Below are 22,471 nucleotides of genomic sequence, written 5' to 3'. Positions count from 1 at the left end.
AGCCCAGGGAGCATGGCAAAAGTTTCCACTCTCCATGAAAAGAAAAAGCGGGAAAGGAGAAGCTAATGGCAGTAGCTCACATGCCAACACCTTAGTCCCCTAGCTAGGAATAAACTGCATTGAACTTGTATTCAATTAAAAATAACTATGGAGACCTCCCAGAAAACATCCTTGGGAACCAGTAATTTAACACAACAGTACAATTACACATTGAAACAGCTTCCACCCGAGTATGGAAAGTTTTCTTTTTGGGGCAGCTACCAGAATGCCCTAGTCAACATGCCTACTAGCCAAGCTGGCTATTGAATTTTGGGACTTGTAGTGCAACTAAGCAATGTTTCAAACTCTGTCTTATCCCATATATACTCATCGGATTCTTGTGATCCTCCTCAGGGCCATCCTACTATAGGGCCTCAATCCAGCCCCCATGTGTGGCATATCTATGGAAGAAAACTTCTGCATGTAAGCGTGAAAGTTGTGAACAAACTTGTTCACAGTTTGGCCCTTGGCTACAAATGTAGCATGGACCCTGCAAGGGCAAGAACTGGGGTGGTACCAAAGAACAGGAAAAGATGAAGAAAAGTAGATGAAGTAATGGTTGTTCTGGGTTTTTCGGGCTCTTTGGCCGTGTTCTGAAGGTTGTTCTTCCTGACGTTTCACCAGTCTCTGCTGTCCTCTGAAGATGCCAGCCACAGAGACTGGTGAAACGTCAGGAAGAACAACCTTCAGAACACGGCCAAAGAGCCTGAAAAACCCAGAATAACCATTAGATCCCAGCCGTGAAAACCTTCGCGGATATATAGATGAAGTAAATTAGTACTCCTGATTTGTTGGTGGAGTATTATTCAATTATATTTTGAGCAAACAAAAGTATATTCTTGACCGAGTTACATTATCTACTGATCGGTTAAGAATGTAACTGAATTTTTATTTAAACTTCTCTAATTTCTACTCTGAATTGAAGCACTAATGGGAACACAATAGTGTTGTGGAACACACTGTTTCCAAACCCCTGGGTTCACACTCTTAAATTACAAAACATATCTGTCCCCCATCCAAATTGAGAAAAATGCCAACAAAAACACTCAGTTTAGGGGGAAATGTGCACAGAAGTATTTCATCCTTTCAGAAAAGATGAGTAAATTTGTTTAAAAAATATTTACTGTAGATCAATATGTTTGGAAAACTGTGCAGAAGAATGGATATGCTTTAAAAATCAACTTAGAAACTTGATATTTTGTGTGTGTTTGGACTTTAGAAACAAATTCACAAATTGACACAGAAAGTGGGTGGAATGAATTCAAATCTTTTGAACTCTTCAGAAATTTAATTGACAGATCTGATCATTCTTAGTTTTATTTATTGCTGCTGGATCACCACCACTAGAATCAGCATCCTTGATGGCAGTGGTTTTTGGCCATTAAAGACACATGCACCCATCTCAAGGTGCCTAAAGCCTTCCCTGGGACAAAAGGGAGACCTATAGAGGCCTGGAATCTGAAAGGTGGGGGAGAGAAAACTTTCAATTAACTTAAATTAAAATTTCCCATTGTCATTACACTACATACATTTATGCAACAGCCATTATATTCCAAAGGACTATCCAGTTCCAGGGAAGGATGTAGATGTTTACATAAAGTAAGAGAATGATCAGGTCCTGGAGAAAATGGCTAATGACTACTATGCAATCCAGTTGTGTGGGATTTCCGTTCCCAGAAATCACAGCCAACATGACCAATAGATCTAAATTTCAAAATATGAGGAAGGCAAAGATGCGGACCATAGTTCAATTTTTAAAGCCATACAGTGGTGCCTCGCAAGACAATGTTAATTCATTGCGTGAAAATCGCTGTTTTGCAAAAACATCGTCTTGCGAAATGCGGTTCCCCATTGGAATGCATTGAAATCCGTTTAATCCGTTCCAATGGGGAAAAATTGTTGTCGTTTTGCGAAAATCGCCCATAGAGAAACCATTTTGCGAAGCACGGATCAGCTGTCAAAATCATTGTCTTGTGAAAAACGATCCCTCCAAAAAAGCGTCTTGCAAAGCACGGTCCAAAACATCTTCCAGCAAAAATCGCCCATAGGAAACACCGTTTTGTGAAGCGCTATAGTGATTGCAAAAACTCATTGCCTAGCGAATAAACCGTTTTGCGAGGTCATCGTCTAGTGGGGCACCAATGTATACCCTAACACCTTCCTTTCAAAACGAAAGGATTTTTTTGGTCTCAGCACACTTCATTTTGCTTCACTCTCACAGGATCACATGGAATGGGGGCTCCTTTCAGCATCTGGTGCTTTCTACATCTCTAGTAACACTCCACCACCCACACCGCTCTTATGACTTACAGCACTCATCAGTTTCCACTTCAGAGGCATATTGGGACAGCTTTTTGTTGTAAATCACATCCACCTGTTGCGGCCATCCACTGTTATCACCTATTAAAGGGATAGGGAATAAATAGGGAAAGGGTCATTGCTTTGTATTTGCTAAGTCACTTAAGTAGATATCATTGTATATACTCAAAACCCAACAGTTTTTCTGCCTGCTAAGTTCAGAGTCTTTTAAAAAAGACACACGATCCAAATGGCAGGACAAAGAGAGAAAAAGATGTTGGTGTGAAAACTACTTCAAGAACACAGCTGTGTTGCATTTCTGGGTATTCACAGGGACTAGGGAATAAGAAAAATCTGGTTTTCTGGACCAGAGCCACTCTTTCTTTTATGGATGCTAAAGAGGGATAAAATCTTCCAAGGATGAATAAAGAGGCATTTGCCTGACAAAGAGGCAGAACTTGGAAAAATTACTTCTTTGCACTACCAGAATTTCCCATCCAGGGATTCTGGGAGCTGTTGTTCAAAAAAGTATAAATGTTATAATAAGGAGAGAACCCATGTTGATGAATGCAATACACGATAAACTACTTTTGTGTTTATCATATTTGGGCTCCATTTAATACATTGCATTTTTTTTCTCCTCTGCTTTTCAAAAAACATATTCAAATTAGTCATCCGGTCACACACAAAACATACATCAACATCAAATTCCTTGGCTATTGCAAAGCATTCAGTGACATTATCAGGAGATAAAGGATTTCTTCTTCTACATCAGGGGTGGGAGTTGCGCAGATGGTGGGCCAAGTGCCCCACCAAGGCCCTAACTGCAGGTCATTTGTCATCAGGGCAGATTTATGGCTCAGGCCCCTGAGAATGTCTTCCATAGGCATGACTGAAACAAATGGAATGCTGTGCACCCCACCAGCACCCCCCCTCCTGCAGCACCAGTGGTGTCAGGGTCTCCCAACATTAACTCCATGAACTCCAGCTCAACTTTTTGATCCAGAACATCTTTTATTAGTGGTACAGCATCTCTTCCCTCTACCTCCTCAGCCCCACCCCACAGTCTCATAGGCTGAATTATAGTCTCCTTAAGCACCACTTCCTATTGTGGACAAATGAGACAAGAAAACCACCATTGCTCCTATACATTTACTTCCCCCCCCCATGTTTTGGCAGCCAGTTCTTAGGCATGCCACTGATCAGAACAGCAGCATTTTAATCAGAAGCACCTGCTGTAGATATCCTGTGCAAATAACTGCATTTGAAGGGCAACCCTAAGCCATGTATGACATACGTACATGACATACAAGTGGGTCTATTTACATTTGATGTGTGGATTTGCAATTTGAGAACACACTCGCCAGAATCCTGTTAGTATAGTGTTATGTAGTGCAAATGAGATGGATCACTACCGGTGGTTCCAACTGCTACTGTAGTGATCTGGTGGCAATTATTTATTGTTTAAGGCCCAAAGGTTCCTAAAGGCTTCCCCAGGGCAAAAGGGAGCCCCAGAGAAGTTGTGAACCTGAAATAGGGGGATAGGAAGCTTTCAAATAGCTTAAATTAAATACTACCCGTCCTAAATGATGATGTCATCTGGCTTACGCTGTGTAATTTTATGTAAACATGATTTTGTTCACTGTTAAGATCAGAAAGCATTTTCAAAGTGAATAACAAGCATGCTGGGCTTCTGATTTCAGATGATGAGTCATAACTCAGGGAGGGACTACACTGGAAAGTTGATTTGATTCACAGCCTGTACAGTATTACGTTTGATATTGTAGTCAGTGCACACACAGGGGCTGTGGATTGATTTGGGATTTCACTTTTCATACTGGATGCAATGTGATTTGCATTTCAGCCCACTGTCCCGCCTTTTTTCCTTCCTTCCTCTGGTTCCACCTCTGCCAATCTGCCAAAGAACTGAGATGGAAAATAATAATGATGATGACCCAGCGATGAAGTGATAGGGAGATCTAGCACTAATATCCTATATATATAAAATTAACAAAAAATTTAAAAATTCAGAGCATGACCAGGGAAGAGAAAAGAATGTGTGTGTGTGTGTGTGTGTGTGTGTGTGTGTGTGTGTGTGCGTGCGTGCGTGCGTGCGTGCGTGCGTGCGTGCGTGCGTTCCTCCAGTCCTGAACATCATGGCCCAACTGCCTATGTCACTGAAACACCACCAGCAGAAATGCCCCCCTCATCTTTACAAAAACATACAGCAATGAACTACATGGGGAAAAGCCTATTCAAATTGTTCCATCTTGAAAAAGTAGAAGCCCTGCCCCCCAACTACCAAGAAAACAAACCACATTGGGAGCAAAAAGGGCTGGACCTATTCGAAGCAGTCTTTGTGTCATATGGTCAGTAAAAAAAATACTTCAAATTCACACATTTTATAAGTGGAGCAAATCTTGTGGTATCTGACCATGTAGTTGCAACCTCAGGCAGCGTTGGCTCACCCATAAGGCAAGTGGAAATGAGCGTTTTAAAAAAACAGACTAAAAACAGATGCTAAGCAATTTTGAAAGCAGGGGCCTTACCAAATAGTGCAGATCTGACTGCTTGTTAAAAGGGAGATAGAGCCAAGGATAAGAAACACACAACATGACTGCGGGACAGATCTTCAGGTTATCACCACAGTGTCCCTGAAGAATGACCTTTAAATCAGAGGTCCCCAACCCTCAGTCTGTGGCCTGGTGCTGGTCCGTGGCCTCAGCTGGACCGGGCTGCCGAGGCAGACCTCCCGCCCCACCCCCTGCACGTGCTTGTTCGTGCATGCGCAGAAGCATGGGGGTGTGTGCCCCACCTTCCCCAGCCAGTCCGCGGCTCGAAAAAAGGTTGGGGACCGCTGCTTTAGATCACCCTAGTGATGCTCTGTGGATAGTTTAGCCCATCCTTCTGCAAGTGAAAGTGATTGGGCACCAGGCACCAGTTGCTGCTTGTCTAAACCAATAAGACAGAATTCCAGCAAGTCTCTGGCTTATTGTGTTGGGTGACTGCAACCTTATGGCTTTGCTGCAGCTGTATCAACAGGTAAAATTACTAAGCTGAGTTTTTGCTTTTTATCAGACAGGCACCAAACTTTATCCTCAGTTGAAAGTCTGGGCACATTGCCCTGAGACAGCAATTTGTATTTTACCCTTTCTTCTTCTTTCTTCTTCTGCTCTGACATGATAAATCAAAGGCAAGAGAATGCACTGTGCCAAAAACAGCTGGATCCTAGCCAAGAAGCAATGTTGCTGAATTGCCATTAATAAAAACAGAATGGCAGCCATGTGCCTAAACATCAAGACCTTTCATGAACAGTACAGACTGTTTTGGACCAGATATCAGTTTCCAAAGCTTCTGTTCACACTGGGGAGAATCCCTTGGCCTCTCTGGAGGTGGTCAATTCACAATAGCAACATGGGAACCATCAACCATGGCTATGGTGTGACCCCAAACAAAAAACACATTGGGAATGAAAGGGATTGCGCCTCTAAAGTTCTAGACATGGTAAATTTAGTATCTCTTTATAGAGCATATTAATAGCACAGTCCCACTGTGGGGTTGTAAATAAGCTAGAGATCTCAGAAAGTGGATCATCTGAAGCAACATAAACATAAGAAGGTTGGTGCTCTTCTTCAATTAGGTTTCTTGCATTCTGTGTGCTTCCCCCTCCATTAATTGGCCATAGGAAGGTAAGCAGGGGCTTAATATGCAATTCTGATTGTTTAAGTATTCCTCTCTACATTGTAGAAAGGAAATGGTTTAATCGCTCAGAATAAACATTCTACTCAATGCCTAGTTTCACCCAGAAAAGTTCCATGTGTGGCCTTTTTCTGCAGTCTGATAGAAGAGAATTATAAGTGTGAGGCATTTTTCCAAAGGCTCTGTAAAGGAGGAGAAATGATAGATCCCTTGGACCCTAGAGAGCTCTTCCAAGGAGCTTAGGTTTGCACCTTTATTCACGTTGAAATGCTCAGTTCCGTAAGAGTCTTTTTCCTTTGGCAGATACAAATGACATTGCAGTTACATTGCTTTCCTTCTCCCTTCTCAAATACAGGTGTTTTTAAACATTGGCTTGGCAGCCATGTTTGTAATGCCAAGTTTTAAATAAAATGTGTTATTTATTTAAAGATTATTGATGACAATATTTTGTCCAGGTCTATTGTGCTGCATTTTTTTGTTAGATACTCTGAAATAAATATTCAGGAAATGGATTTTCCAGTAAAAATTGAGGTTCTAAGACTAGTTCTTGACCACTGAAATTTAATTTCAGGAAAGATCCAACCTTGATAGTATCATCCTCCTGAAATTGATGACATCAGCTCATCAGTTATGGTGTGGGGAATGCTTCAAGTACCCGTAGCTCAAGTAGACTACACTGACATGGCATTGTAGTCTTCAGAATTTACTTTTTGAACAACAACTTCCAGAATGCCAGCCAGGGTGGCCACTAGATTCTAGACCACTAGTTCCAAACGTACCTTTTCCAAGCTCTGAATATTTGACCTGAAGACAAAAGTCTGAATTGTCATGAGACTTTGTAAAAGTACAGTAGTTGTTACACTGAGAAGCAGTAGTAGCTAAGATCCAAGATAAAGGTCATCTTATCCTGTCATTTTGGGGTCTGCTGTCCCCACCTCCCACTGTAGTTATGAGCCCTGTGTGTTATAAGGCAATTACTTGGTCTTAAATATTTAAGGTGTTCTGAATAAGGAAAAATGTATAAAAATTACTGGGCCCTCTGTGTTGTTAAATAATTTGAAATAATTGACTGGAAAAGGCAGTGTTCATGTTCATTTTCTCTTCTAGAAAAAAAAAACTGCCTATGTTCATAATTTGCCATTCCAGTCACATCAATAAGCATGTGTCAGAAAAATGAGGCTATAATTTTTTATAACCTTGTGCCATTCATAATGCATAGTTTCAATACTTTCTGTACACTACAGAAATAATGGAGACTCTGAAACCTCAGCAAAAATTTTTTTTAAACCGAAGCATTGATAGTTTCAGATCACCTTCCTTAAGCAGCCTTCCAAATAATTCAAACAGCCATAAGATCATTGCAGTGGAGTATTAGAAATTACCGTATTGTGGGTAAGGCTCAGAGTTCAACATGAAATCCAAACCGCAGCCAACTATGAGACAGAAGTTTCTCTGTTATGATTATAGACACAAAATGACTTTCAGGAACAAGCCCAGAGAGGTCAATACTAAGTAAGTAATGACCCTGTAGTCTTTTGGAAGTAATCCCTATATAATTTAATGGGATTTGCTTCTGAGTTGACATATATAGGATTGTCTTGTCAATGTCATTTTTAATGCAAATTGATGCCCACTTTTTAAAATCTTAGAATGGTACAGTCAGAAGGGATGCTAAGGGTCATCTAGTCCAACCTGTGTTACTGCAGCAAATCCACAGGTAAAGGTTCCCTAAAAGAAGGCCATCCAACCTCTGTTTGAAAACCTCCAATGGAGAAGAGGCCATCATTTTCCAAGGCACATTTTACTCTCAGGAAGATCTTCCTAATGATTAGCCAAAATCTCCTCTCATGTAATTTGAATCCATCAGTTCAAATCTGATTGTCTGGGGCAGCAGAGAACCAGATGTGGTGACTGCACCATTTTCTAAATCAGAGGCTTTGCACAATACTGTACTAAGTAATATTCCACTATTGACTTGGTGAACTGACCATCTTGAGATGTATTTAACTTACCACAGTTATCTTCATCAGCTTGATTTCCACAGTCATCTATCCCATTGCAGTGGAGGAGCTGAGGTAAACACTTCGTGATATTCCCGCAAGGGAAATAGCCCAGAGGACACGTGACACCAAATCCAGAATCAGGTGTTCTTGAAGCAGCATGAATAGCTATTTCAAATAAAAACCACGAAGAGGCTGGGTTTATTTAACACAAGGTTTTCAACATTTAGTTATTTGTTGATCAATTGCTAAACTGATTAAACAGACCATCAAATTCCACTTCTAAAAAAAATGTACTGTACACTGCATCAGTGTTTCCCAGCCTTGGTTCCCCAGGAGTTTTAGTCCAAGAACACCTGTGGACCCAAGGTCGAGAACCACTGATGTAGTGTAAATTTTCGCACTACAACCCCCAGAAATCCTGGGCAGAATAGCTAGTGGTAAAGGCTCTTGGGATTTTTCTTCCAAGAACAGCAGGGAACCCATGGTCGATTGGTAAGTTCCCATATCAGATTACTAAGTTCCCAATCACTTGGCAGTGATTCTCAGACTGCGGCTGAGCAGTGCAATACCAACTGAATCTTGTAGGCTGCAGGAGGTTAGGATTCAGCACAAGTCCCTTCAGCTGCCAGAACTTTTTTCTCCTTTTTAATGTCCAAGATCTGCCAACAGAGCAATTTGCCAGCATAATGGCTCTGCTGACTAAGATCTGTTGGCACAAAAACAGCAACAACAAAAAGAGGAGGGGAAATTGGCAGCCAGCCTTGTTTGCAGCTTGTTTAGGTAGCTCTGCTGTAGTTGTCCTAATTTGCAGGAGGCATGGTTACAGCAGAAGTACCTTAAGAAGCTGTAAACCAGGTTGACTGATAATATCCTCCTCTCTCTCTCTCTCTCTCTGCTGATTCCTTGCTCTTTCTTTTATTTGGTCACCTAAGTGCCCCAGCACAATGGCACTAAGCCTTAAAAACACAAACACAAAGGAACAAAAGAGGAAGATAAGGGAAGAGAAAACAAGCAAACCCAGGCACCAGGTTTGAGGAAGAAAGGATTAAAATGGTAGCCAGTTTCCCCACTGCCCTGACTCTCTCACAGCTGATGTAGCTGGGTAGAATGGCTTCAAATAGTACAGGTACAAACATTTCCACATTTGTTCAAGGAATCACACCATCTGAACTGATGTGAATATATTCACTGCAAAAACAACAGAAGCTCTAACAGAGGAGGAAAAAATGTGGGGAAACTCTGGTCTGATTTGCATTGACTTCTATGTCATATACTCAATGGAAAAGAATGGAAACCTGGCCTTCCCAACCCCAGAGTTGCATTATTTGCCAATATCGTTGTCCCCTTAGTGTTACCTCAACCAGCTTTCAGCCAGCTTTGCTAGTTAGGATTACATTCCAAGAAACATTTGTATAAAAACTGCCTGTTCTTCTAAGTACCATGTCTTTAAGATTGGGCTGTTAGTCACCCACTTGGCTGCACTGCTAGACTTCCATGGTTTGGAATAAGAAAAACTGAGTTACAAAGATAACATGTGTATATACATACAGATATAGATACACACACAAGCACAGTACCTGTGCTTAGAACTTTATTATTAAAAAGTAAGGAGTTACCATTGTATTTCTAAGACCCCAATGTTGTAGCTATCCATGCCTTTAGTGCACTAGGTTTTCTTAACTATTTTCCTATTTCTCAAAAGCAAATAAAATAAATACTTTTAGTTACTTGTTCCAAAATCTGGATGTTGGAAACTTCTGGTCTATAGAAAATATGCTATCCTTCTGTCCACCTCATTGTCGCCTTCAACTTCCACAACAGAGCACAAGAAGGAACATGAGCTGATACTTGGAAGAAGTTCTATTCCCCTGCCCACATTTAGTGAGGCCACATACTTATAATTGTAAAAATAACAAAAACTTTACACTTACATATGTGACAAAAGGAGTTAGGTTATCCCTCATTAAGCTACAATCATAGTATAAACAATCATAATATAATTTGGCTAATAGGAATAAGGGTTACCCAGTATGGTATAGTGCAGGGGTCCCCAACCTTGGGCCTCCAGATGTTCTTGGACTTCAACTCCCTGAAATCCTGGCCAGCAGAGGTGGTGGTGAAGGCTTCTGGGAGTTGCAGTCCAAGAACATCTGGAGGCCCAAGGTTGGGGACCACTGGTGTAGTGGATAGAGTAATGGACTAGGAGACTTGAGTTATTCTCCAGATCTGCCATGAAAACTCATGAAGATCGGAGGAGACTGGTAAAACCACTCCTTCAATACCTCACTTACCTTGAAAATCCTATTAGGGCCACCATAAGTCAATTCTGACTTGACAGCCCTTAACAACAACAAAAGGAATCCGGAATGAATTACCAGTAACCAGTTACTTGCAACTGTAAGAAGGTACAGAACTAAATACACTTCTAGGGTTCAGACAATTGGCTGGATAGTTCAGTAAGTTAGGCAGAGGCTGGGAGTTCAGTTACCCACTGTGCCTCCTGGGGGAAGAGCCAGCCTGTATGGCTTTAGGTAAGCTGTGCAGTCCCGGGATGCCCCCAGATAAAGTGAATTGTAAATCACTTCTAAGTACTCTCTACCTAGAAAATCCTGGGAAGGATTGCCTTAAGTCAGAATTGACTTGATGGCACACAATTGCTGTATTATTATTATTATTATTATTATTATTATTATTATTATTATTATTATTATTATTATTATTATTATTATTATTATTATTATTATTATTATTATTATTAAGGTTCAAAATTTCAAGGCAGCAATGAGGTCTCTTGCTTGCTGGTCAATTAGAGAGGGGTGGTGATGAAGCAGAAGCAACCTATCCCTAAAGTAGGCGTGCAGATTTTATGACCCCCTTATCATGAGAACTGCCACCAGTAAAGAAGCCTGTCAAGTGCTTGACAAGGTTCTTTTTCCTGCTCATCCAAACAAACCAGGCAGCGGCAGCTGGTGAATTGAATTTCGGAATTACTGGGAATACACTCTGGGTTTTAGTTCTGGACTTTGCAAGAGTTATCTAAGCTGCTCAAAATAGTGCAGCCCAAATCCAAGAGTGGATCAACAATCCTTCGAAACTGGAGTCATCAACTGCCACTGCAACCAAGGTGTATAACCATTCCTGGGTCATCAATTACAACCATTTAGCAGCGTTTTGTTTTCTGGGTCACACTTTGAGCAGGTTTTACCTTGAGCAAGGGTAGAAAAACTGAAACCTGGGAATGGAGACTGATCTTGCATTTCCTGGCCAGCCCTCCCAGGAGCTGTCAAGACCCTTCCTTGTGATTGCCTTGTTTGGTGGTTTCCCAGATTTTGTGCACATTTTCTCCTCTGAAAATATTGAAGTGGCTCTCCTAGGGTTTTCATTATTTCCTGGAAGAGCTTGAAGATAAAATACGTTGTTATTTTTGGCGTCATCCTTTACCCTGTCTCACCCCTAGAAGGAGGCCCCGAGAACATCTCTGAAACTCAATTTGGCACTTGAAAAACATTTAGCATTGTTGAGGATAGGATGTTATACGTATGCCTGTAGGACCCATCATTTAGGCTGGACAGGGAATGGAGCTGTTTCCTTGGGCCACGTATGACGTCATAGTGCTCATGTTCAGAATCAACTTGTCAGCATATAATAATTAGTATTATGCATCTAAGCCTGTGTGTATGTTTTTACTTTATTGTACAGTTGTACACACTGGACATTTCTAATGGTAGCACAGGACAGAACAATGTGAACACTGGGATTTAGAGCTTCATGTGTACCTGGAGATCAAACAATATGTGACACTAGCTTTGCAATTAAAAGGTGATGAAACATTGCCCTTCTAGAGCCAGATTCCTTCAAATCTGCCATGCCTGGTCTATCACATTTGCCAATGAAATTTATGTTTAATCCTCAAGCACTAATCAAGGTCAAAGCAAAAGCAAAGTGCAGAGGTAAGGAAACCTCATGCCAAGATGAACAAAGGGAGTTCTTAAAGGAACTTTGCTTCTAATGATATGATATTCTATCTGTGTTGTGTAGTTTAATGGTGAAAGAATGGGACTATGCTAGCATGAGTATTTTTAGATCTGCATTCTATATATGGGCACAGACTTCAAAATCTACATTTTAAAAAACCCAGCCAACTTAAGATACTTGTGAAATGAAAATGGAATGAAAAGTAACGAGGAGTGTTTTTAGAAACCATAAACATAACTGAGAGCAAACATGTACAGAGTTAGAAGCTACAGTATCTGTCCCTTACATCTCTTGTTTTCAAGAAATTGTCACTCAGCAATGCTACTTTGTAAATGACACCTTCTTGGCAGTGTAAGCTCAATTGGTGGTGTGTAATTTAGAGTGGAGTGTAAGGAAATTTGTTTATCCATAAAATATATTGGAATAAATGTTTGGAAGTGTACTGCCCAAACAGAGCAAAATAGAGGGAAGTGAAGAGAAGCAGAGATATTGCATCAGAAGTGAGCAAACAATGTTCTTGCAAATTTATATGGTATTAGATTTAAAAAATATGAAAACCCTTCCTGCAGCTGCAGAAAGCTTACAGAATGTTGTTCTTCCTTGACCATCTGCTTCTCCTGCCAGTGACTGGAACAACTGCCATCTTATCTACATTTGTGCATGTACAAGCTAGTCCTACAGTTGACTTTCCTCTTATTTCTTTATCTTGTTCTAGTATTTTTCCTGTTTTTCTCGATATTTTCTAAAATCAATTCTGCCGAAGACAATCTTATCTTCATACTGCATTACTGGGTAACCAGATTTCTCATTTCTCTCACCATTCAGTGTATGTGCTTAAAGTCATAGCAGTCTAACCTCTAAAGAGAGTGACTAACCCTGTCTCCTGCTTCTTGAATAAGACTTGGCAAATACATCAGGAGGAATTCGCAGATCTGTAAGTGCATTAAAACAGGCCATCAGTCACTCTTCCATATAATGATGTGCTGACCTTTTAAAAGACCACTTCCCTAATAGTGCAGTTGAAGTATGCTATAAAAATCTACTTAGCACTTGATATTTGTTTTCTCTTTTTGTTCTTTCCCCAATCATGTGGTTCCTGGCTAGCTCTCCAGCATGCCCTTAGGTCTGCTATTGCTGAATGCCAGGTAAATCTAAATAAAAGCTTCTCACCCAGAGGAGTGGTGGTAATTTTGGAAGGGGGGGCTCATCATAATCCCCAAAGTTAGCTCCCCTCAAAGAAGAGCCCCAAAATGGTGGCAGCCAGATTGATCCATTTGAACTAAGGAACAGCTGGTCTTTTGTAAAGCTGATGGCTCTTAATAGTCCAACCAAGAGCAAATCACTCTCCAATATTTTACATTATAACATGGATAGCCTTCAGGCATATACTCTTTCTGAATGTAGGTCCATTTTTCTCCAGTTGTTATGAGAACTGCAGGTAAACTCAGAAGGAACAGGGAAGCCTGAGGGAGGTGGCTGATCAATTCATAGACTTTGCTAATCAAGAAGTCCTGGAGCCTCAACCCTGCAAATCCTGGCTCTACTATACCATTGCCCTCACCCATTATTTAACTGTGGATGAGAAGACTGTTCTGGTTTCTACCACCAAAAGCAATTTAGTCTCACTCAGCTGTGCTATCCTTGGTACATGGTATATCACCAACATATACTTGATAGCTGGGGACAGGAGATTGCCCCCACTGCTGTAGATCACTGCAAAGTGTAGCCCTTCGGCTGTTGGACTGTAAACCCCATCATTCTTCACTATTGGCTAAGTGTGATGACAGCTGTACTCTAACAATATCTGGACAGCTGCACTTTATTCATGCTGGTCTATAAGAATTCTATCTTCCTCTCTAGGATTCTTCTGTATTTAAGTGACAATTGTCATGCTTTTAATTCCCAGAGTTAGCAAAATTATTTTTAGAACAGCAAGTCATTCTTATTAATCACCGTAATATTTCAAAGCTAATTCTTTGCCATTAATTATTAAAACATATGTCTCATTATATTACTCATTACACTGCTTTTTGTTTTTCTTAATTAATTAAAAAAAACCTTTGCCTGATAAGAGAATGGCATCAGACTTGAAAAGTTTTGTCAAAATTCTTCTAAAGATGTTCTTAAGTAGTAACTTTGGAAAAATAAAGTTGAAAAACATCAATAGAATATTACTGCTTGCATCAGTAAACTTTCCAAAAGAGGTCTGTGTGGGGGACTTTACTTGAAAGGAAAATGTTAAGGTTGAAATTATAAATCAAAAGAAAGGAAATTTAGATCTAAGACCATCCCTAAAACTCACTCAAACCATGGGCACATTGATTCACCTTTCTTAATTTTCATCTCAAATCAGCTTTGCTCAATGATTCTCTAAAGAGGAGGGGAGAATCTGTTGACCTAAATGTCAACCCATTAAATACAACAAATTGTCCTTCTCTTACATACAGATGAGTTGGGCAAGATTAATAAAGTCTCTGGATAGGACTGTGCTGCAGCTTTGGTATCTGCAGATGTTGACACCGTCAAAGTCATTTCAGCTCTTTTAAACCACTAATGATATGCTGTCCAATTATGCAAAACAACTACAACCCTAAACCCCTCAGTTTTATGAATGTGAGATATTGTGCTTGCTCCATGATTCAAAACGACAGGAAATGGCCAGCTATTTCTGGACAATATTGTGCCTGCATTGCCAGTAGGAAAAAGGATGCCAAACTTCATATAGCAAAAGATGGCCTGAAAGTTGACGATACTCATGTTAGCAGTCGTGATGGTCTACAGGATACCCTTTTGTGCTCACTACTGTTCACAAAGAGACACCAAGCAGGTGAAATCCCAGAATATGATCCCATTTTTCATCACTAACGACTTTTCACCCAAACTCAAAGCAATTGTCAAGATTTTTTTTTTTAAAAAAAGGCTAATTATACTTAAACAACACACAGCTGCAACTTCCCTCATGCAGAAGTATCCAATGCTAGAGGATCCCAGAAAATAATCACCTGAACTGTAATATGGTTGCTGAAGGAGGGCAGCACCAGGAGCAGATGGGAAGTGGCTACAATCACCTGTGTCAAAATATTCTGAAAGGCTGTTTTGGACTTAACGTAATGATGAAGCAAAAGTGTGAGTGAGCACAACACAGACTAGCAAGCTATATTCCAATTTCCAAACCCTTGATCTTCAGATGGATTATTATTTCATTATTATCTATTTAAAATATTATTACCCTGCCTTTCTTCATAAAAGGACCCAAGGTACCCTGTTACCTGCATGTTTTTCCAAACGACATCCCCTTGCCTTTTATGATAAAAAAAAGTGTGTGTGTGGGGTTTCCTGAGAGTTAGCAAAGATTGTCTCTTGAAACTGAGCTCAACATCATTCATACTACGTGCAAGACACTTGCAGAATGTTGGAATAATGACGTGACATAGTCTTGATCTATGACATACAAATAGTAAGTGAATGGATAACTTCAAAAATGGTACAGAGATATCAATAGCATGCTGACTTGAATAATAAGAGTCCAGGGCAACCAAATTAATTAAACTGTATGATTCTGTACTTAGAACACAAAGTTATGCACCTTCAAAGCTGCAGCCCAAAATGAGCAGGTGTGGGAGGGGACAAACATCAAAGTCATGTCCTTTTGTTCACTAATGACAACTAGACTATGTTCCCATACATACAAATATTGACATATATTTAGCTGCATTTACTTTATTATATAATATTATGTACATATAACTGAAAATTAGCTCCTAACACTTAATCATTTATTTGAAAATAGTCCCTAAAAGACTAACTGTGGTTGATTTTGCATAACTATAATTTCATGTGATATTTTAATACAGGTTGTTTTGCTCTGCACTTTCATTTCACTATTGTTTTAAAAATTCATTGGTTTTCCTTTGATTTCTTTTATATTGCACCTTCATTTTGTGGCTCTTATTTCCAGTTTCCTGTGATTCAAATAAACATTCAAATTAATTGCACCTGTGGATGGCCTCAGATCATCTCTGGTTATGCCTTCGCTCACTGGGGCAAATAAAGGACCTCATTTTCAAGAACTTGGTAATTCAACAGCAAGACATTACAGCCAGTATCCCATTCAGAGCAGAAGGCAATCACATAAGTGCTCCCCTAAACGGAGACCCTGATGAGGGAGGAGCACACTTGTGCTCTAAATTCCTACTGGCCAAAGACTGAAAAGAGGGCTGATGTCATTTGTTAGAAAGCAAAATAAAAGCCTTAGTGAAAATGAGCTGCAAATATGGTGCAAAATTTCAGCCTCTGTGGCCATAGTGTCTTCATGAAGGCTTTGATATTCCAATCCAATCAAGGATTTTACATCATGAACCTTAATCTGCAACTCTTTTTAGGATACCTGAAGAATCGCCTCATCTCATGACTTGGACCAATGAACGGTTCAACTTCTGCCAATAATGGAAGAATAAATAACAGCTACAACATTTCTGTCCTTTAGAACAGCTAATGAATTTCTGTAGCCTTCTAAAAAAATATTGGCCCATTGGAATCCTATTTGTCCCATTTTTGCTTGATTGTCTAGAATAGATTATGAGTGAGCAACTTCTTCAACCTGAAAGCTACATCTGGATATGGACATTGTATGAGGCATGGGTGTAGCAAGATGTCTATCAACAGCTAGCTGGGGCAGCTTCTGAACCCAATGAGAAAAATCCTGTTGCTTAGTGCGGTAAATTGTACTAGAGCAGGCCCACTGAATCTATGGGGAGTCAACTCCTCCATACGTTTCAATGATTCAAATGGACCCATTCAAATCATCCTCATGTGGGAGGACTAACTGAGAGGGGATTTATATCCCCGTTGTAATTATTCTGTTTTTTTCCTTCTAACTTGTTTTTGTACTGGTAAAGCCATAAAGTTCTAAATTTAGCAAAATAAACAACATAAAATTTGTTAGTAAGAAATGCAACTATTACTTTATGTCAAACATCGGCCAGACCACTTACTAATTATTTGATATACCAAAGAACAGGAGACAATATTATCCTGATGAGGTATGTGTTCACCCCAGAGCTTTTCTTTGATGAGAGCAGCAGTCAAATGGGTATACACTCTGCTGCAAAACCAAAGATGAATACTGAAAAACCAATAAGTTGTTTTTAAAAAATAAATAAAAAATTCAAATTGATTATAAACCACACCACTAGAAGTGTATTTAGTGAGTCAAGAGCAGCATTGATATCTGAATGCTGCTCCACAGTTAGTCTAAAGCTGTTTCAAAATCTGAGCTGTGAATGCCATTCTGAGCTAAGAGTACACCGAAATATTATTTTAAAAATACTGCATATTAAGATCTTAAGGTATAATAACTGCTGGACATATCTAGTGTTTGCATTTTTGATACAGCTGAAATGTCACTGACCCGGCATATGAGGAAATTATCAGAGAATAGTTAAAATTCAGTCTTTTAAAGAAAAACAGCAAAAGCAAGTACGAATCCGTCCCTAGAGCATAATTCTTATTTATTTCGGAACAGAAGACAATAAGCACACTCACCGTTTGCTTCAATAGCTAAGAACATGTAGAAGAAGGAACTAGGTGGCATCTTTATTTTGTATCTGAGAAGCAAAGAAGTAGTGCTGCCCCTCAGATTTCACCCAGCAGTTTTCTGTTCCTGGTTAGACACTACGTATAGGAAGCTTCCAGTCCACTCCTTGTTTTCTCTGTCATTCTCCTTTGCAATCTCTTTCTCTCCCTTTCTCACTGTGAACAGAGGCATAAGCGCACACCAACCAGCTCCAAAAAAGAGGGGAGGAGGTGGGGGTGGATAGTTTCAAAGAACAAACAGTCTCTCCTTGTTTATCCTAGGTTCCCATCCCTGTGGCTAAAGTTGAGATGTACACAACTTGACTGATCAAGGCTGTCATGGTCAAAATAATCAATCACTTAATCAATAGAGTTACAATAGGTTGTTGTGTGTGCTTTAATTTTTTTTAAATTGGGAAACCACTAAAGAAGCACAATCTCATTTAAGTGGGTTTATTCTTCACAACATTGTGTTTTTCCTAGCATCCAGGGAAGTTTCCCACTTCCCTTTGTCATGAAAATAAGTTTCATTTACAAAGTAGCAAACCTATGACAAGAATATCAGATAAAGAAATTGAACCAGGGAGGGAAAAAAAGGAATGAAACTGGAAAACCATCTTTTCCTATGCTTTGCAGGTTGGCATTGGCAGGGCACATAGCATGGAAAGCACTGATCTTTGTAGGGTTTTGTACGGTGTACACATATTTCCAGAGAGATAACTGTGTTGGCGTGCTACATTTAAAACAGCAAAGACATTTGACTTGTGGTAAGTTCAAGGCTAGAAAGCTTTACAAAAGTTTAATCCATATGAAACATGACAGTCTTTAAGATGCCACAAGGGTCTTTGACATTTTACAACACATAGAGAGTTTTTGCATTCAGTTTCTTTCTTTAAAAAAGGATTCTCCAAGTTACTTTTGGAGTTTAAGGTTCTGAAACCAAGATGATGTCCTAAATAAATACGTTTTCATTCCTGTTCAACTGCAGCAAATAATGCTCAGCACATCTTTGCCTATAAAGGTCGGGAGGCTTGAAAGCATGACCTCTTACAGGACACTGTGCTATTTGCTTTTGAGATCTGATAAGATTTGCTGGAGCCTTCATCACATATTACTTTCCCCTCCCTGAAGGCAGATTTTCACCTTTTGGGAAGGTAGTTGGATAACAGGGAAGAAACCTGAATGCTTTCTATTTTCTGTGTCTAGGGGTACCCAGAATGATATATTGGATAGAGTAATGGACTAGGACTTGGGAGACTAGAATTTGAATCCCCATTTGGCCATGGAAAGTCATGTGGGGGTGGAACTGGCAAAACTACTTCTTAAATGCCTCACTTATCTTGAAAACTGTATTAGGGTCACCATAACTATATGCGGGTCATTACAAGTCTGATTTGTTAAGGAATCAAACATTGTTAAGGAATGAAGCATGCAGAAGATGTTCTAGAAAATATTCACAATTTTTATAAGTGGGAATAACTGAGGCTGAGAGTCTCTTGCTGAAAGAACTGTCAATGACACTCAGAAAAGATAACTCAGAAGTACCCAGCTGCAGGAGAATCAGTGGTGGCAAGGTCATAAACTTCAACAAGGCTCAGAAATGTAACACATCCATCTATATTTGGATGTTCATCCTTTGGCTGAGTAGTTCCATCCTGTAGCTATTCGATGTCTCACCTGTACCTTGATTAGTCCTGTAAAATAGGAATGAAGGCTAAATTCAGAAATGCTTGGCATGAGTTGCACCTACTGTTTCTGCTACCATGCCTACCAGTGATGTGAATGGCCATTGACTGCTAAGCACTGTTGACATGCACTTTGCCTTTTTGTTGTTGTTGCAGATCCACTGAAAACACATTTGAACTTCAAGCCACAAAAGAGTTCAATCAGAATTTTAATGTATTTTGACTGCAGCAGAACAGTACTGTGCATTCAGTCTTTGAAAGTGCTGATACCAATGGTGAGAGATAAAGGAAGGGTAACAAAATTAGTAAAAAGAAAGAAAGATAGCCATATTGGAAAGACTCCTACACACTCCACAGTTGGACAATATGTTCACTAGAAATGGCACAAAATAAGGAACCAGAGGTGTCTCCAGAACTTTTTCATCAAACTGGATGGTGTGCAGAGCAGGTGAAATGAAGAAAGGGATAAAGAAAAGAAATGTCTGTTTCCATGGTTAGATCTAAAGTCATGCCCAGAAATATTTATCAGATTGTACCTAGGTTTTTTGAGGATCTTCTAGGTAAATATCCCCTAGTATTTCAAAGGCATTGTTCAGCTAATCCAGTTCCACGATGGACTCTCAGTGATAGGAAAGAAAAATGGAAAAAGCAATGGGAAACCATTGGAGGGTGACAAAGGAGAAATGAAAGCATCTGGAACTCCCTCAGCCAATTGTGACGATTGCCCACATCACTCATGCCATTCATGTTCATGAGCTGATTTGCATGATTCTATGAGATGACTGGAGAGGTGGAGTCAGCAGCTTGACGGGAGAAGGAGGAGTCAGATAGGGCTGGTTAGTCAGAGAGAGGGGACAGATATCGAGAAAGATAAAGCTGGTTAGGAAAATAGGTAGAGAAGTTGGTGATGATATAGCAAGAGAGAAGAAGCATGTACTGAGAGAACTGTTGATAATTTGCTTATGTATAATGTATATCTGAAGAATTTCTGTTATTATTCAATCTGCTTCACTCCAATAAATAAGTTCTGTTTCTATTCACAAGACAAGTGTTCTGACAAACATAATTTATATTGTGGATTGAGGCAATCCACTGGTGGCAGCAAGAAGAAAATGCGACGTGAGCCTTTGTGAGGGAAAGACAATCAGGGGCCACAAGGGCAAACACCACACCAATCATCAGATCATAACTTTGTACAAATGGAGTAAGAAGACTGCACAACAAATGCCTCATCTGGAAGCACCCACAGACAAACATCTTCCTTTTTATATGATTAGAAGCTGGGCTGTTATCCTGAACCAGGTTGTATACACTGATAACATAGTATAAATAGATCTTTGTGTTAACATTGCTTTTTCTGTGGTCTTTCTTGCTGTGACAGCAGAAGAAAAGTATGCAAGCTGAGTCAGCAAAACCTCAGAAGCATGGTTACCAGGGACCAATGTAGAAAAGTAGCTGAAGCATCCTAAAAGATGAACCGGAGCAGAGTTCACTTCAGAATCTGATTTATGTCAGAACTAGAATATATGATGTGGACGATTAATGCATTTGAACCAGTAAGCAAAATTGCAGAGGACATTTGCAATTCAGCAAGAAATAATTTTCTCTTATTCTATGGGAATGCAGTGGTTGACTCAAGGGGGTATTACATATTTCCCATCAGGTTTTATGTGCTTACTAGGTTCCTAAGAAGGAAATGAGAGACAAACTTGTATTTTGTTTTTCTGGTATAGATCAATTGAACTGCAGTGGTTCGGGTCTCTGTCTGTGGAGCCCCAGGTTGGGAGTTCAGTTCTAAAGTTAATGTAATCACTTATTGCAGTCAGCTAATACTGGATTGTAGGATGCAAATACAGTACAGATGTACATGATTTTAGACAAGTACATGAGAATATAGAAAGCTATGTTTTATAGCGAGTTCTGGTGTTTGTCCATTTAGCTCAGTCAACAGGGAGTTAGGGAAATTTCTTTCCTAGCCCTATCTGGAAATGCCAGGGACCTTTGCATACGAAGCACGTGTTCTTAACCTAGGGCCTTCTGCATGCCAGCCATAGGCTCTGCCACTGAGCCATGGCCCTCCCAGCAGTACATATGGAACATGTAATGAAATATCACAATGTGGGGTGCCTGAGTTCAAGACAGCAGCTAGACTTGCTGCTATAGCCCCTGATCAGCTGGATAATGCTGCAGGAGTGAGCGCATCCCTATGAGCTTGTTGACTAGATTCTGGACTGCAGTGGAACTTGTCTGCACAGTGGTTTAGGAGAAGACCAAGCCTTACTCCTCTTTTCATGCAAGGAACATTGCTGGGACATAAGAAACCTCTTTGAAAAATCCAGTTCCACAGAGCTTTAACTTCAAGCTGCCATAAAAGGAAGCTGAAAATGAAGCCTGGTTTGCTTCTTTCTGAATAATTTAATTTTGAAATGATAATGAGGAAGCTGGAAGGAGTCTATCAGAAAGGGGCCTAAACAAGGAAAAATAATTTGGCTAAATATCAATGTGGTTACAAAATATCATTGCAACTGTTGATATTTTTATTTTTAATGGATTGTTTTCATTGTCATACATATTGTGTCAGTGTAAAAACAGCATAGTTTATACTTTTGAAGCAAACATCTTAGGTCAGAAGACAAATCCCCACATTACATGAAAACAATTCTAGTGGCTTGGCCTATATAGTAAAAGAAATGGAACAAGAAAAGCACTTAGTGTAAATGACTTTTGTAAATGATTTTTGTGAAGTTCCGATATTTAATAATAGAACATATATACATGAAAGCGTAGGAATTTCCTGTGTGGCCAAAGAAAACATATTCCTACACTGTTAATTATAAGTTTATTTTTTGCCAGTAAGACAGTTCTGGAATATCACTTGAGATTAAAAGAAGATGTTCACATTAATAGTTGCCAGTCTGAAGCTGGTCAGGAGCTTTCTTACATATCCATCAAAAAGTGGCTCAAGCCTCTTTATACTCTGAGGACAGCAGTTTAACACATAGACTTAAACATCTACAAGCTTGTGCACAACACTGAGCCCACATGGAACTAGCTTTGGAACAGACAGGCATTCAGACACTCACCGATGTTCTCTCTCCTGAGCTTTAGATGTCCAAGGCAACTTGCATCTTTCTGAGTATTCTGGTGTCTCGAGCAGCAAAGAGAAAGGAGGAAGACTCTAGGTCTGAGACGCGGCAC

At 39.8% G+C, this 22,471-nt stretch overlaps 1 protein-coding gene across 1 annotated transcript in view; it reads right to left on the bottom strand.

Moving 5' to 3' along the window:
- The window catches only part of RXFP1 (relaxin family peptide receptor 1), a 38,561-nt gene extending 20,740 nt beyond the window's left edge, over positions 1-17,821 (bottom strand). Inside the window, exons 1-3 of the mRNA XM_020781408.3 lie at positions 17,559-17,821; positions 8,049-8,204; positions 2,350-2,439 (exon numbers count right to left, since the gene is read on the bottom strand). Coding sequence (XP_020637067.3) covers positions 2,350-2,439; positions 8,049-8,204; positions 17,559-17,607 — 295 coding nt within the window. The 5' untranslated portion in view covers positions 17,608-17,821. The remainder of the gene's footprint in view (positions 1-2,349; positions 2,440-8,048; positions 8,205-17,558) is intronic.
- Positions 17,822-22,471: the final 4,650 nt, after the last annotated feature.

The sequence above is a fragment of the Pogona vitticeps genome, chromosome 5 (assembly GCF_051106095.1).
Source record: "Pogona vitticeps strain Pit_001003342236 chromosome 5, PviZW2.1, whole genome shotgun sequence".
NCBI classification, from domain to species: Eukaryota; Metazoa; Chordata; class Lepidosauria; order Squamata; family Agamidae; genus Pogona; species Pogona vitticeps.
This window is presented reverse-complemented; position numbering and strand designations above follow the sequence as displayed.